This window comes from Pterocles gutturalis, unplaced genomic scaffold (genome assembly GCF_000699245.1).
Source record: "Pterocles gutturalis isolate BGI_N339 unplaced genomic scaffold, ASM69924v1 scaffold373, whole genome shotgun sequence".
In the NCBI taxonomy this organism is placed as follows: Eukaryota; Metazoa; Chordata; class Aves; order Pterocliformes; family Pteroclidae; genus Pterocles; species Pterocles gutturalis.
The window spans coordinates 135,883-153,147 of NW_010120117.1; the positions used below are offsets into that span (position 1 = coordinate 135,883).

General features: G+C 43.6%; 1 protein-coding gene across 3 annotated transcripts in view; it reads left to right on the forward strand.

The window, feature by feature from the left end:
- The window catches only part of GRIA1 (glutamate receptor, ionotropic, AMPA 1), a 119,991-nt gene that overhangs the window by 90,875 nt on the left and 11,851 nt on the right, over window positions 1-17,265 (forward strand). For all 3 annotated transcript variants that reach the window (XM_010076753.1, XM_010076752.1, XM_010076754.1), the window contains 2 exons: window positions 12,131-12,329; window positions 12,881-13,128. In XM_010076753.1, coding sequence (XP_010075055.1) covers window positions 12,131-12,329; window positions 12,881-13,128 — 447 coding nt within the window. The remainder of the gene's footprint in view (window positions 1-12,130; window positions 12,330-12,880; window positions 13,129-17,265) is intronic.

Genomic DNA, 17,265 nt, shown 5'->3' on the forward strand with positions numbered 1-17,265 from the left:
TACTTATTTTGCTAAAAATTTAGAATTAGGGAAATTAGAACCAGCTGCATTTAGCAATTAGAAGGATTTAAATTCCTTCCTGAAATGAAAGCTGAGCCTTGGCGTTTATTTGACGGCTCTTCTTGATTTCAGAAGGTGTCTTCTCTGACACTCCAAGCATCTGCCTGTCTTTTGTCCTGGTGCCATCCTGGCAGTACCCATTACAACCTCAAACCTTACCTTGTCCTGGACAGCCACTGGAGAGCTGTGCAAGCTCTCCCAAGACACGAGTCTCACAAGCAATGAGAAAAGATCAGTGCTTTTTTTTTTTCCCTCACACTGTTTGCACGGGAAGGCCTGGGGGTGATGGAGCAGAGCTCGCTGTCAGGGCTTGCTAAAGCCTCTCTGGGGACATGGGGGACAGTGTACTTGCTCCTACAGACCAGGTTGCTGGCCACCAGTTAGATTCACTGTGCAGGCAAAGGGCATATTTTGCAGTGAAGGAAGAAGCAGTTTGTCATTTCCTTGAGGAGCACGTACAACCTGCAGCTCATGCTGGGGCTGTCCTGGGGGCTGCGGCAGCCAAGCCAGGCTGGGAGCAAGGTTTGTTCAGCATCCTGCTCCTTCTGCAATGTGGGGTGAATCCAAGAGGCTTGGAGGCTTGTCCGTGGGGACAAAGCTCAGGATTATTTGTTCTTAATAGTTTGCTTGAGCTTGGTCAAGAATAAAAGTAAAAAAAAAAAAAATAGGATTTCAACTTCTGGAAGAGTCTTCTTTCCTTTTAAAAGTTTACCAAATCCTTTTGTAATTATCTCTACCTGGCAGAGTTAATTATGTGCAGGGAGAGGAAATTCAGGTCACAGGGTAACAGCAGTACTTGCGAATCACCAGGAACTGATGACCACACTTATTTCTGAAACGCACTTAACCAGGGAAAGTGACTCACCAGAGGAGCAGCTTGACAAATTGCACAATATCTAACGAAACAAGCCCCTTTGGAGTTTGCGTACTTCCATGGCAACCAAAATGTGGCAGCCAGGGGAAAATGGAAATTCTTTTAAAATAATCATCCTTGCTATCTTCTTTTTCATTTGGAAAAATGCTGAAGGATACAGAGGACTCGGAAGAAGGAAATAGCCAACTGTGAGAATGTTGTTGGGAAAATGCAATTTTATGTGTAAAGGAAAAGTGAGGTTTTTGAATTTCCACGCTCTGCCATCTGAACATTGCTAAATGCTGCAGAGGTAATGAATGTTTCCTCCACTGATCTGTAAGACACTTCCTCAGGATGGTTTCCCTATCAGGCATATCTAGTCACTCTTCCACAGCTCTGACTTCAGGCTCTTACCATTGGGGTTGCTGGGGGACAGCAAGAAATTTGCTGAAAGTCCCCCCATTGAGTGACAAATTTACTAATCGTTCTACCAGCTGTGTTTAAAATAAGAAATCAAGCACTTGATCCAAAAGCAGATTTATGAAGCTAAAAATATATTTGCAATATCTTTCTTCAGGACTAAATAAATGTTTCTCATATTTTTGATTGAAAACAAAGTTAAAAATAAAAGGGGGGAAAGTGCATTGCCCTGTTGTTTAACCTATTGGGAAGTTTTATTAGGGTGTCTCTGGTGTGGAAATGGCACGTGCTGCTTGTGTTTCTGATGCTGTGCACTGGCTCGGGATCGTGAGTAGCACGAAGATTTATAAGGGTGCCTCTGAGATTCATAGCCTTCCCCATGACTCTGGCAGGAGACCCTTCAAGGCTCCACGGATTCCCTATTATGCTGTATTCCAACTTGCTGATTTTCAATCAGTAAGAGAAGCACACTTTCTCTTTTCATTTTCTTCCCTTCAATAACCAGTTATCCCTGAGCAGTCAGCTCAGCTGGGGTCTGACATCCTCTGAGCTGCAGTCAGGACTGAGCGTGGTTGTGTCTTCCTAATAGCTAGGTCGATTGCCAAGTGTTTTTGTTGAAGAATAAGGGCTGTGAAGAGCTGAATGACCTCCATCTCCCTAAAGTAGTGTCCTCTGCAAGGCCACCTGTCACATACTGCTTTAATGTTGGCACTCCAGAAAAATATGGTAGCTAAGATGGGAAGCCCTGAGCGTGTTTTCACAGGAAAGCCCTGATTAAATAACTCTTCCATATGCTGTACATCACTTTTATCAGCACTAAGATATCATGTGCACACTCTCTGGATACACAGTGGAATGAGCTCCTCAGTTCAGATTGTTCTGGCTCATAACGCTCAGAGCATCCACAGCTGCTCTTTGTTGGTTTAATCCCCAGAGTTGGCCAAAATCTCATGGCCTTCCACTGAAAATATGAAATATGACAGAGGTGCCAGGTTATTCATTGTGAAAGGCTTGATGAAGCTGAGTAATTGGGAAAAGCAAACTCTAGGTCACGCTAAGAAATAGGGGCAAAAGCCTTGCTGTGCTTGGACCAAGGGTCTGGAGCTGGAGGTGGAAGAGCATGGACTCACCTCTGAAGTCCTCCACAGTGGTGTCTTGGTCTCCCTTCCAGTATCACTTGGATCAAAGGAGCCAAGTGACAGCTAGGGGCCAGCTGATTCAGATCATCAAATGGTAGGAAAGGGCACACAGCTCATGTATGCACCCCTTTCTTTAAGATGTGGCATACTTTATGGCATTCCACCTCTTTAATAAAATCATCCAGTAATTCTGATTAATGCCTACCCAGAAGAGTTGCTGCTTACCCTTGGATCCACAGGCTAAGCAGCAATAATCCAATCATGGTAATCATAACTTACTACTTTGATCTTCAGATAAAAGAGCCTAAAGAAGTGCAAAAGTGTTACATCACCGTTATCTGGCAACTTCAAAGCATGTTATATATACTAATGAATTCTCCCAACACAGTCTGATGAGAAGTAATAGGAAACAAATGTGTGAACAGGGGAGTAGAAACGAAGAGGGGAGATTTTGAGTCCTCATAAGGTGAGAGGGAAAAGCAGTAAAAATAAGTTCCTGTACACTGTGGATAGATGTGAGATGTGAAGAGGGGTCCACGAGGGGCCAGCTGCAGGAGTTGAGTGCACTGGATGCTCTCCTGCAGGAGGAATTTTCTCTCTCATTTCTTGAAGCTCTCAAGAAGCAGCAAGATCTCAGGCTGCAGAGTGGCAAACAGAGGGAGGGGACAGCTTTTCATCTCAGCAGTGTTTCCAAAGCCTTGAAAAATAAAAATAAAAATAATTTAAAAAAAAAAATCACCAACTGGATCTTAGCGGGTGAAATAGGGGCACCAGAAATGCTGAACATGTTTTCCCTTCACAGTTTGGGAGTTTTAATGTTAAAAGACAGGCACTCCTGTGCATGTAAAGCTCTTCCAAAAAACCACTGTCTGGAAAGAGAGACCAGACTCATTCCTCATGACTTCTACAAGGAATACATACACCCTTGTAGGAAAAAGAAAGGATCAGAAATTCAAATAGAGAAAATGTAACTTGTACAGTCTTGGTGAGGGATCACATTTTACATTAGAAATGAGAGAGAAAAGGTAAAGAGTATTTCAGAATATTGCTCAGAGGGAAAATCTTCCAGTGCAGAAAATACTTTTCTCCCAGAAAAGGCCTTTCTCTCATCAGATTGGGAAATCTGACAAAAGACAGACAAAAAAAAAAAAAAAACAAAACCAAAAAGAAAGAAGGCAAGGCATCCTGTAAGAAGTCTGAACCAGCGTATTGTAACGTTGCCCAGAAGTCTCAGAAATGGAGCTCTAAATTGTGAGGACATGTAGCTGCTAAAGAGGATCTTGGAAAAATTTAGATCTGGTAGCATATAATCCAAAATATATTAAATCTTTGGGGAAAAGAAAAGCTTTTTCATCAAACAGGCTTTGAAGAAGAGACTGAGGGAAAGCATATGAAATCTAGCAACCCCGCAAAGGACCTTAGCACAATAGGTGGTTGTTTAAAAAGAAGGATGAGTGCTGTTAAATTTGGGGCCATCTGAGGTTGAGGAAGTTCCTGAGTAATGAATCTCCTGGGGTGCTCCAGCAACTGCTTCTGACAAAATTTTATGCTTGTCACCTTGTAAGTTTTTCTCAGCAAAGCGAACAAATGTCACCAAAGTGAGAAAGATACGAAAGAGCCTTTTTTACAGAAAAATTTTTTGCTCAAAGGCATGACAAGAGCCGTTTTTTTTCCTTGTAGCAAAAGCTGGCAAAACTGCAGAAAAGGGATGACTTTGCTTTTCACCGGAGCTGCTGAGCAGCCCAAAGCGACCACGTGTTTCTCAGCAAACCTCTGTTGAAATACTTGTCCCTTAAATGCTTTAACTTGGTCAGGCGGTTGGACTAGATGATCATTGTAGGTCCTTTCCAACTGAAAATAGTCTAGTCTAGTCTCAACTACCCTGATTTGCAACATTGTGCCTGTACTTAAGAGGACGACTGTGTATTTCTGTGAATCTGTCTGTTATGCCTTTCAACCACAGTTATTTTTTCATAGGGTTCCACTTCATCCCTCTATCCTAGCCCTTTCCTTAATGGTTTTTTAGCAACCCTCTGGAAGATTTGGGTGTGTTATCCTGCGTTTTTAGGGATAAGCATCCTATCTTAGCAGCCAGTTCTGGCTGCTCAGGGACGGAGTGTCCCTCAAATGAAGAACGTACCTCAGTTCTGCTCTGCAGGAGTGTTTTTATGTCATGGGTTGGTACGTGGGTCTTGCTGAAGTTTGAGGGGGGCTGGTTGTCCCTGTCAGTCCATGCTCGCTTAGCATCTAGTGCTTCCAACACCAGACTTCATAGCTGAGCAGGTGAGTTGTGTTGGTTGCAGGCTGCATTTTGTGGCCATTGAGGACCACAGGAGAGCAGAACCTGCAGGCTGGTATTGAGCCCATAAATGACCCCCTGCATAGCTCAGCCCATTTGATGTTGCCTCTCCCTGCTGGGATTGTCTCCAGAAAGGAAAGTGAGAGAAGAAGCAGCTCAGAGGTAAATTCCACCTGGTGCCCAGTGCTTCAGGCCACCCACCCAGATGAAGTTCATAAATGTGATTCATCCTCTTCTCCCACAGCTGGGAACTGAACTAGGGAGATGAAGCAAGCTACTCTGGATCCCATAAAGTAGCAGGGCTTCCCAAGGAACAAAAAAAAAAAAAAAAAAAAAAAAGAGCTCCTGGATGCTAGTCCTCTGCTTCGGCCACTAGGTCTTTCTTGCCTGTCAAAATGCTAAGTGAATGTCCTGCAAACAGCACGTAGCTGCTCCATGTAGTCATGCTTATACTTAGCAATGCAGCAATCCAAGCTCCAATGACTGGAGAAGCACAAGTGGCATGATGCATTTCTGACTAAGCAGGAAAACTCATTTTAGAAAGAGGTTTTGCCCATTAAAGGAAAACTGAAGGAGAAAGTGTCAATATATTCTAGAAAAGAAGAGATGAAACAGTCAGAGAGGGACCATATACTGCTGTCCAAGGCCATTAGCTTAGGGAGAAAGAAACAGTAAATAAACTGTGACTTATAATTAAAGCCTTACAGATATATATCCTCCCATTGAATCTGTGAGATTCAGCATATTTGCAGACAATATGTTCGGTTGTTGCAATATTTACACAGCAGATGACCCCAAGGCCCCTTGGTAAAAGGACTTCTGCTGGGATTCTGGAATCCATATTGCCTCCTTCCAGCGTGTTGGCTTCAGGAGTCGAATGGGCTGGCGTGGTTTGCCTGAAAACATGAGAACAAACAGATCTCTAGCCCGTATACAAAAGTTAAGGAGCTGTCATGTTTTTTCTTCTTTTTTTTTTTTTTTTTAAGCAAAAATTAGAAAAAGAAAAGCAGGAGAGCAACAGCATGAGACTCGCTGTACCTGAGCACCCGCAACTTTCTTAGCCTGTCTCACTGGTTAATGTTACCCACAGGGGATCCAAATATGCAGCTGCTACCTCTGGAGAAAAGTTGCTTTACCTCTGTAGAAGGAATTTATACCACAGAGAGAGGTAGATGAGAATGGCAATAGAACACATTCTTACCTCTGTGTTTGTAAGGGCTCTCTTGATGCTCCATGTTAAAGCCCAGCACTGCAGTTGGGACGTCAGGCTCTTGTGCCAGGAGGTAGGATTCAGTAATAAGTAAATGTAAACTAATAACGGCAAGAAAATTAATAATACAGAATGGACAGAGAAACATGCATTATAATCACTCCAATTTAATGACAGACAGTTGGTAGCTCATTCAAAACTACCCGTGGCTTAGCAGAGAGTAAGAGGATAAGAGCTCTGCAGCGTGTGCGTGTGATGGATGCACCCAGCTGTTCCCAGCTCCACAACCCCACGCTAAGTTTGTTCCTCTATCTATGACTATTCACAGACTTTTCAAGTAAATCCAGGGTTCATGTCAGAGTCGGAGATAAAATGGTGAGACCAATCGTGCCAGATGGCCCGTGACACACAGAAAAAGCAAAGCTCATTTACATTGACAAAGTTTAATGTTGAAAATTTGTTTAAAATAAGAGCAAAACTGGAAAAATGTTTGCAACTAATCCACTATCAAGTCAGCCTTCAGATAGACCCATGAAATTATCTAGAGTCAGTATCAAATTAGCAGAGTAGTGTTGGAGATCAGAGGATCTGTGTGGGTAGAAGACCAGAAGTGGATTTGACCCACAATCAGTCGAACAAGCATATAAGAGCTTTTCCTTCAACAGTTTTGCATAAATTCATTCAGTGACAAATATGTCAGTTGACTAAGTGAGCCTTTATTAGAGTTGTATTTAACAGCAAATCTGGGAAATCCTTCCAAGGCTATGATGGCTTTAGAATCACAGATTTGCGCTTCTAATTAAAACACTGTCAGTTAGGTGTAGTTCTCCTTAAGAAATGGATTTGGGGAGGAGGAAGGGAGAAAGGGGAGAAAACTGAGCTGCTGCTTGAAAATTTTTCCTGTGAGGTTTACTTTGTATATTTTCTGATGATCTTGTTAATGTTTTTCACAGAAAATGTATGATGCTCTTCTAATAAGATGGCAAAGCAGAGGCAAACTCCTGTCGGCTTTTCCTACCTTCCGTAAGGGATAAGATCAAAGAGCAAATTGTTTGATCAAGGATTGTATTTTGTTTTAAGAAATAAGAGATTATAGCTGCATGATTTTTTTTTCTGTGAAGAATCCATCAATGTTAAGTCTAGAACATTAAAAAGGATCACTTCATGGGAACAAAGGAAACTTAGAATTCTCTTCTCTTTTCTGCTGGCAAAATGCAGTTCTTTTGCAAGGAAAGGTAAAAAAAAGTCTACTAAGTAAGAAAATCAAAATTACTATTTTCATCTTGGACATCTGCAGTTTATCCATTAGACAGAGATAAAATAGCACATTGCAGAATTATCTTTTAAATTATACATGTGGTAGGGAAGGGTTTAATGTATTCTAAAAGCTGAAAGAAAATTATTTGTAATGAGAAAGCAGAAACAAAATTGTTTACCATGTTAAAATTATACCTTTTAGCCTTTCAGAAATTGAACATTAAGTAATAGAAAAATGCAAAGCTTGAACAGACCCAAACCAGCCATTTTCAGAAAGCTACTTTAAGAGGACATTTGTGACCATCATCTTTTCATTCTGATTGAGAACATTAAGGTTTCATTTACAATTTAAGAATTTTCCACGGCACTGAAATTCTGATTCCCGACCATCTCTAATTTTAAGTAGATTGTGCACCATGGATAATGAGGGCAGAGTATTTACTATTTATTCCTGCAAGGGTGATGTTGGAAAGGAACACCCCATTCTGGGGGGCCAGGCAGGACCTCAAGTCAGGGAGAGGATAGGGGGAGAGATTTTAGCCAGCACAGGCAGGACTAGAAGAAGAAATCAAGAGATCTTAATTTGGGTTGTATAGGAAAGAAGAGTGTAGGTGCAGAAGGAATAATATAAACAATCTAGTCTATCTAGCTATTTCATCCCTTTCCACATCCCAGAATTAGCCATTCATTAAATCCTCTTTCACTGTTATCCTTGTTTATTTTATTCTGGTATTTTTTAGATCCTGCTGTTCACAAGTATTACTCTGGTAATGTATGTGGATAAATCCGGAGGTCAAATAGACAAATCCAAACACCTGAACCTTAGCATATCTGTAAAGTACTAACCAGGGTGCTCCATCTCACCCTAGCTCTGCAGAGGACTGAGTCACTAACTCGTTTCCACACAGCAGAGAGCTGATTGCCTTTGCGTTATGCTTGAACAGCTATGGGGACGTGAATTTTCCGTGCAAGAGGATTTAAACCCCATCCTGCCCATTAGTGAAGAGAAATGAACTTGAGCTAGGGCATTTCAATGCAGAACATTTGTTAGTCAAGTGGAAGGTCATTTTCTGTAATCTACCTGTGGACTGGGATTTTCAAAACCTCAAAGTGACTTAAGAGAACAAGGTATATGTACTCCACCATGACTGCTTTTACTAGAGCATAAACATAACTCTAAGTCCCACTGGCTTTCAACCAGGCTTTTAGCTCCCAAGTATCTAAGTCACTTCTAGAAATGGCACATTATCTCCTCAATTACCAAGGCACTTTCGCAAATGTGTCCCGTGATGGTAGCACTGCTGCTCTCCTGCTTGGTCTACGGAAGTAACAGAACAAGGTTATAATGGATATTGTCTTTCCAACAACTTGTTTCTGGTAAGCAGTAACAGGCATTGGCTCGAATTCTGAACAGGCAATATGGTTATCCAGAGAAATCCAGCTTGCGCTGTTTAACTTGTGTTCACTGCTGTTGAGCTGTAGGAATGTCACATGGGATCGCATCTGCTTGTGTGATGTTTCATCATGAATATTATTGTATTTTTTATTGTGTTGCACTAGCTTTCACGAGACTTCATCACTGGCCAGCACTCCCTTGTGTCAGATGGTGCAAAACCACGGAGCGGAAAGACGATGTCCTGTAGAGGCCATGTGCTGAATGTTTTCTCTGCTGTGCATATGGAGCAGTTCAGATTCACAGCTTCTAGCTCCAAGTCAGTCTAGCAATTAGGGCAAACATTGTCCATTAGCAGTCTCTTCAACAAAACATCATACACAAGCCCTAGCCACGCTGTCAGCCATAACAGACTGTTTATCTCCTCTTCTTTCCTCTGCTGTCTATGAGAGTGAGCATCTCATGTGATGAGGAGAAATGACCAGCACCAGCAGCAGACACAGCCCAGATGAGACCCGTGCATGACACAGACGCGCATCCTGTCCCATCCAGGAAGCTCTTGTCCCCTCTCCCTCTTTCCCCACCCTCCTTGTTACCTCCCAGCCTCATACCCCTTGGTTACTTCTTCACGCTGTCAATGCCAGGTGCAGAGCCGGGAAGCATAAGCCATCTGCAGCTGACAGCAGGCAGCCCCTGTGGGATAAGCCAGTAATGAATATCGCCAGGATGCTGAGCATCTAGAGGCAGGAATCCGGCTGACTGCCGCTGAAGGGATTGAAACAAGTCGCAGAAATATCCCAGCTTCGTCAGGAAGGAAAGGCTGTATAATTTGCAGCTGGAGATGAATGTGATTATTTGCCATGCAAATGGATTTTGCCAGCTCAAAGTGGCCTTCATCAGCAGAGATTGTTGTGTTTGACATTATCCGGTTACTTTTGTTTAATGTCTCTGTGCCTTTTCTGAGCGCTTCCTTCCCTGAGCACACATCATCCAGACTAATGAGACAGGTATTTTTTTCCTCTTGCCATCAATCTGAAGCCATGTGAGCTAAATCCATAGCTGCCTCCCTCCCCGCTCCCTCTACAAATATGAAGCAAGAAGTGAAGTGCTGGCAGTCCTGCAGACTGAGTTTCCTCTGCAGATGGCAAGTATGGTGGTCACACTTATCTCACCTACCTTTAGCTATGTAAAAATTAGCTGTTTAGTCCAACCTAGTCATCCCAGTTCCTTCAAAATTCAATAGAGAGGGATGTCTGCAGAGGAACCTCCTCACAATGTGAGCTAGAGGGGGTGAATCACTCCTGGAGGTCCCTATTCATCTCCAGAGCTTGTTTGGTGAGAACGTCTCTCTTAGAGAGTTAAACGTAGGGTAGAAGAACAGTACCCATCTCCCTGCCTTTCCCACAGCATCCAGTCCCACAACAAACCTCTGATCCCCCTCTCTGGCTGGCAGTGATGAGAGGCATAAAAAGAAAGTAATCTGGGATGAGGGACCACTGGTCTGCTCAGCCATGTTGCTGCAGTAGCCAACGAAGGAGGAGGTTTGTGTAAGACACTGCAGCGTGGGGTAACCAGCATATAGCTTATGGTTGGAAACTGTGCCTGAAAACATCTTATTTGTCATACCTTTCTTGCTTTTTAAGATGTGAATGATTAAGAAAAGAATCTGTGGACTCCTTACAGTATCACCTTGGAGATGGGTCCTGTAGGCTTCCCTGAAAGACCTTGACAGGTGGATCCTTCAGAGTCATTCACTGAGCTTGGGTTTATGGCGAGATGGACTTTGCTGCCGTTTCAGAAGAGCCCGTGGAGAAAGAAACCAGAGGGGAGGGCAGAGACTCTGCTCTGAAATGAGGCCCCTGGGCAGAGGAAATCCTGACCCATCTCTAACGGCAGCAGTCCCTTCGGTCACACATCTGTAAAACACACCGCTTGTCCTGCCTGTCACTGTAATCCCCTGCAGGTTCTCTCTGCCATGGGTGAAGGCTGCTGTCAGCGTTCTCCAGGAGCGCAGGGCTGGCAGCGTGTGGTGGGATGGGTCTTATTTCCACATATTAAAACGCGTGCTTTCCACTCTGCCCCGTGTGCTGCGTGTGGGCGCTCCATCACTGTGCAAAGGCAATCCATGCGCTCTGCTGGGAAGTGATCTCAAAGAGTTTTGACTAGAGAGATTTCAGGGTGGGTAGATCTAAACGGGGAGATGACGTGATGTCTGCTGGAGGTGCTTCTCTCACATCATCAGCGTTTAAAACCAGACCGGACAAACTGGAAATGTGTAACCTAGACAAGTCATGCAGCTGGTGGGCTGTGTGGGTTTAGTCTCTTTCCAGCTCTAATTTCGGTGTTAGCAAAGTGTGTTTTTTCCCTCAATGGAGCAATGGATCACGGAGGTTGGTTTGTCAAGTCATGTTAAACCACAGTAAACCATAGCAGCTGGACCCAAGGATTTGTGCAGACCAGACACGGCATGGCACACACTGTCATGAGCTGGTCCAGTGCCCTTAGCTGGATTGGAATATCTCTGTTGCTGTCCGATAAATTGCGTTTCTGTGGAGTGACTCGGGTCAGCAGAAAGGCAACGCTGAGACATGGTCCCCCATGGAGAAATAAATGATGTTTCTCACGGGCAAGTCCTCCCTAGTCAGACTGTCTGGCTTTATAAAATAGCACTGTAAGTTGCCTTCTGTCTGGGACAGTGCTCTGCATCTAGAAAAGGAGCGTATAAATAATTTAGACAGAATGCACGAATACTGACATCACTCTCAAATTATCTTCCACTCTTAAAAATTATTTGGAAAGATTTTAATATAAATTAATGCCTACTTGACTTATTTGCCTCTATTTCTGTCCAATGGTTACAGATAATTGGCTATTTGATTGCAGCAAGTGCAAAATACCTAGATTTTAAGGCATTATTATGAACATCTTGTCTAACCATCTGCTGAATACAAAACAGATAATGTCAGTAGGCAAATTATTCATTAAGGCCATAGCTCCTCTCTGAGCTTCAATATGTCTTATAGAAAAACACAGAGTATTGGTTATTAAACTTAGGGGATGGAGGAGCTGACCTAGTGATCCCAGCTGGTCCGTGTATCTGGTCTGGCTCCAGGCTGATGGTCCTTCCCACTGGGGTATGTGACAGAACACACAGACCTCGTCAGAGATGCTGTTCAGGTAGGCATTGCCCTGCCCAGCTAAACCTTCCTGGCAGTTGTCTCCATGTCTTATTATTAATATTATTGTATAATCTGAAACAAATTGAAAATCAAAGCAAATTGGATCAGTTTATTGCTGATTTTTTTTCACTGTGAATTTTTTATCCCCCTTCTCATTACACTGACACCTTGAAAACTAGATTGAGAACTGAAAACAGACCTTTGGCTTCCCTGGAAGTGGCTGGAGAATGTGACTCTGGGTAAATGATGGGCCTGCAAGAGCAAGCTGCACCTTTTGGACCTTCACACCCCTCCTGTCTGATTCTCCTCTCTGTGTCCAGGTCTCTCTCTGGCCGCATAGTCGGTGGCGTCTGGTGGTTCTTCACCTTGATCATCATATCCTCCTACACAGCTAACCTGGCTGCCTTCCTCACCGTGGAAAGGATGGTTTCTCCCATCGAGAGTGCGGAGGATTTGGCCAAGCAGACAGAAATCGCCTATGGGACCCTGGAAGCTGGCTCCACTAAAGAGTTTTTTAGGGTAAAAAGAGAACTTTAATGCAAACATTTTGATTAGCCACTTGTTTGACAAGTCGTCCGTGCCTGTCCTCTCTTATCCTCAGCTCAGGTCTGGTTTTTAGTCTTGCTTCCCCTTATGTTAGGACCTGCTGAGCTTGTCCTTAGAACAGCAAAATTCCAGTTTTCCCTGTGCCACTCCGAAGGCTGCCAGTGTCTCCAGTACGTGTGATATTCTGCGCCTGTAAACACAATTATGGAATATCCATATGCTTCCTCATGTTATTGAGGAGCTACACTGAGCAGCTCCAAAAGAAACCGTCTCCTTCTTTCTAGCTTGATCTGCCCTTGATTTGATCCACAAAATCACTTGCCATACACAAATACGTGGCAGAAATCAGGGGCTGGTCTGGGCTCTGGTGCAGAAATGGCAGGAGGTTCATTAACATCCCGTTACCCCTCTTGCCTTCCTCACCCCATCCAATATGAGGGTATGTGTTCAGTCCAAGCTGGAAACCTTGTCAGGCACCCAAACCTCTGTTAACGCTTCTGTTGGGTTTCTGCTGTCCTACTCAGCGATCCAAAATAGCAGTGTTTGAGAAGATGTGGACGTACATGAAGTCAGCCGAGCCCTCCGTTTTTGTGAGGACGACGGAAGAGGGGATGATCCGGGTGAGGAAGTCAAAAGGGAAGTATGCCTACCTCTTGGAGTCCACCATGAACGAGTACATCGAGCAGCGGAAGCCCTGTGACACCATGAAGGTGGGAGGTAACTTGGACTCCAAAGGCTATGGCATTGCAACACCAAAGGGGTCTGCGCTGAGGTAAGTAGCTTGGATTTCCTTTCTTTTGCCAAACCACCCAGCAAATCAATGTATGCACACAGTTCAATCTCCATTGCCATGTTAATCACAAAAGCTTAGGGAAAGGAGGTGGGGAAGGTGGAGGGAAAGGGATATGAAAACTCAGCATGATGTGCAGGGAAGTAAAATGCCCAGCTCCCGTTGAGCACCAATGAGAGCATCTAATTCTTCAAGCCCTGCATTTGGAAACTGGACCCTGGCTGATCCACTTGCTGTGAATGTGTCTGCTGTATTAGGTGATGGCAGGGGGGCTGCTGTGGTGTAACCATTGGTTTCACAGAGCATTATCCGGAAGGGATGCTCATCCTGTGCCATGTGAACTGCACAGCTTTGCAGAGTATGGTGTTACCCCGACTTGGATCCATGCTTGCAGAGGGAGTTCTCATGGGGAAAGCATTTTGATGTTTCTTAAAATGAAATACTATTTGGAAGAGTTTTGAAAAAGTCCTGCAAAAGGTGTGTATTTTCATTCATTGAGTCAATTCAGATCCTGGCAAGCACCAAATTTATGGCAAGTCTCAAGGGGCACAAACCCTGCATTTCTGAGCCCAAACCTGTAGCTGTCACATGCCTTTGCCTGCTGTCATGTGAAATATCTTCACAGATGTTCCTTTAAGAAGAAGAACCCTTAAAAAGTACAGATGCAGATCTGAGCGGGTAGCAGAGCTTGGGCCCTGCACACAGCCGTCCTGCTGGATGTGAGCTGGCCCCCTGTAAAGTGCATCGTGCAAACTGACCTGCCCAGAGCAGTGTTACCACAATCTACAAACTGGGATTGGGATCTGATTCTTGTTAGAGGTAGCAGCTGTGCAAGTTCCTCACTTCACAATCATAAGGCATATGCGTTTTAAGAATTTAGTGAGACTAGTAAATCCCTAGAAGCCATAGCTTTAAGTAATCTGATTGATGCTCCAGCTGTTTTAGTTTTTTATTGAACATATTTTAATCAAAATATTTTGACCAAAGTCGTATGCATGGCCTTATACTTGCTTGCTAACATAACCCAATGCAGACACACTTAATCCATGGTATCTGGATTGCCAGAAACCAGATGAGAATCTGATGATGGATTTGTGTGGTCACACAGCTCCCAAGCCAAAGCCAGCCCAAAGAATCAAAGATGTATCAACTGCTAGTGGATGAGGTCTAAGCATTTTTATTACTACATTTATTAACCCAGCACAAATTGAATTCATACTTCCCATATCTTTATAGAAGCTCATGAATGCAGTGCAGGTGTCCAGAAGGCAATTCCTGCATCCACTGTGGTTCAGGCTCTGAAATGACTAGGGGCCCTCCAAATGAAGGTGGATATATTCTCACAGCTTTGAGATGCTTTCTGTTGCATTCTCTCCAGTGTTTGTTTGCTGTCTTGCAAATATGGAAATTAGGATACAGGGCTGAATCAATTTATTTATTTATTTAAACATCAATCTTGTATCCTAATTTTGATATTATAAAAACAAGCAAACAGGAACATCCTACCTGCCTTGTAGTTGTTGGCATGTGAAGGAGCCATTTATTGTACTTCTAAGAAAAACAAACAACAAAATAGAAAATCACATCGTTTTAATTTTGCAGCTCCAAACATCCCTCTGCTAGGCATGATTCCAAAATTTCCTAACATTTCTTTCTGTTTCCTCTTTTTCATCCTGGCTGCATGTAGAACAAATTTCTTATGGGCCTAATGGCAAAGGAGGAATAAGCAACAAAAAAGAAAATCACATTGCTTTAATTTTGCAGCTCCAGACATCCCTCTGCTAGGCATGATTCAAAAATTTCCTAACATTTTTTTCTGTTTCCTCTTTTTCATCCTGACTGCATGTAGAACAAGTTTCTTATGGGCCTAATGGCAAAGGAGGAATGCTTGATTTTCCATCCAATGGTGTTTCTTGGGAACAGTTGCTGTCACTTTTTGTCCCATTGCGTTTGTTTTGTTCCTGTTGTTTTAATTGTTTTAATCTTAGTAGTTCCCTAAGTCATCATGCAGCGTCTGTTTTCCCCTTGGGGTCCTGCACGTGAGAGGTTGCCCTGAGCAAGGTGACATCCATGGGGCATCTGTATAGCATGGTCAGCCTGTCCCTTAATCAGGCTCCATCTTCACTCCCTTCCATCCACAGAGGAAAAGCTCTGAACGAGGCTTGGAGGTACATGTGAGCCAGGCCTGTCTTAGATAGGATGTGGTTTAGAAGCTGGACTGCATTTTGATTTTTTTTGCTGCGACCTGTCCCTTTTGTAGCTAGACCAGTTTTCCTGCATTTAGGATAGCTGATTAGGAAGGGATCCAAGAGAGATGCTAAATGAGTTCACCATTGTTTTTCTTGCTTCTACATGGGAACACAGTGCCAGGATATTGCCACAGATGTATGAAAACAAGGTTGAAATTTCAAAAATAATTCTACATATTGTAGCAGGTGCAAACAACCCTCCCAAACTGTCAGTTAGGTCTCTTGGGCTGCTGAAAGAGCTTGCTCCTTCCTTCTAGGTGAATCTGGCTTTGAGTGTCTTTTGGCCTCCAGATGTTAGAATTCAGTTGCATTTAGGCATGGCTGAGAAGGGCCAGTTCAAAGTGTGATCCTGTCTGACATGAGATAGTCATGCAGCTGCAAACCCATCCATTTACCTGGCAGGAGCTCTTCTCTGCTGCTGGATGAGTGATCAAAAAAAGGGCAAAAGGCACATTATCCAAAACAGGAAAGAAAACCCAAGAAACTCCATGTGAGTCTGGACTCAAGGAATAGGGAGGTTTTTGAGATAAAGAACATAAAATGTTCCCTGTTAAAAACCCACTTTCTTTCAGGACCCCAGACCTCTAAGTCTTCCATCAAAATACACTCAAGATGAAGTACAGCTTGTTCTGTGTACTCCCCATGAGCTGAAGAGAGAGACAATTAAATGAACTGAAGCTTCCTAGGAACGATAACATATAACACTTAGCACATGGCCCCAAAAATCATATGGGTGATACTGTGCTCAGGGAAACCACAGTGCATTTACTTTGTTAATACCTTGTACCCACATAGAAGCTGCAACGTATTTTGGCTCATTAGTTAACTAATCTTTTGCAGATGGTTCCGACACCAAAGTGCTAATTAACCTGTATTCTGTTTTCAAAGACAGAAATTATTATGATTTACTTTGTGTCAGATGCTTTCTGGAGCTGCACTCACATGCTTCTATTGGCTTTAAAGGGAACTGAATTTAGACTCTGATCACAATACTGTTACAGTAAAAGAGGGAAAATATTCAGCCATCTTCCAGTTTACACCTTTGCCTTCTCTTGGACTGGTAGTGACTTCGACTGCATTTGGATTTTGCTTTTTGAAGGCTGGATTCTGCCTGAAGGAGGCTCCCAGTCCTTGTGAAGGCTCCAGTGCTTGGATGGGATCCCAACGGGCAGAGCTCGTGGAGGTCAGCACATCCCTCTTGCTCACAGCCAGGCTTTTTTTGGAAGTGTGATATAAGAGAACAGCCCCCTTGGTGAGGATTTCTTGGTGCGGTACACAGTGCTACATGCACAAATTGTCTGAGACAAGAGCCACAAGGTCTTTGGCCTTTTTCAAGATCTGCTTTATTGATATTCGAGGTCTGCTGGTGGACAGTTCAGCCCTCCATCTCTTCCATGCTTTTTAAAGCTTTCTCACATTTCTGTCTCACTGTGCTTAGCTTTCTTCCTCTTTTTCATGCAATGTCTACCCCAGCATTGCACCTGATACCCAGCACCCAGAAACAAACTGTGCCCTTGTGCAGAGCCGATAAAACTTCCTGCTGCATGTCCTGAGTCAAGCTGCTCCCTCAGATGTTTGCCACCGAAATCAGTGAGGGGTGTGTGAACACGTCTGAAGGCAGACTGTGGCACAGTTTGGGTTTTGCAGGCTATCCTAAATCCAGATCACTGGTCTTCTGTCTACGTGGTAGAGTTGGCTCAGCACCCAGACTCATGCAATGTTTTCCACGACTGGGGAGATGCACCTGTGAAACATCGCAGCCATCCCAAAGTCCTGGGTGTTCTCGGCTGTGTGTGTTTGAATGGTGCTGCAACCATCCCTTGACCTTTTGGTGACATGGCAATGATATCACAGGGCATACAGGGCCATT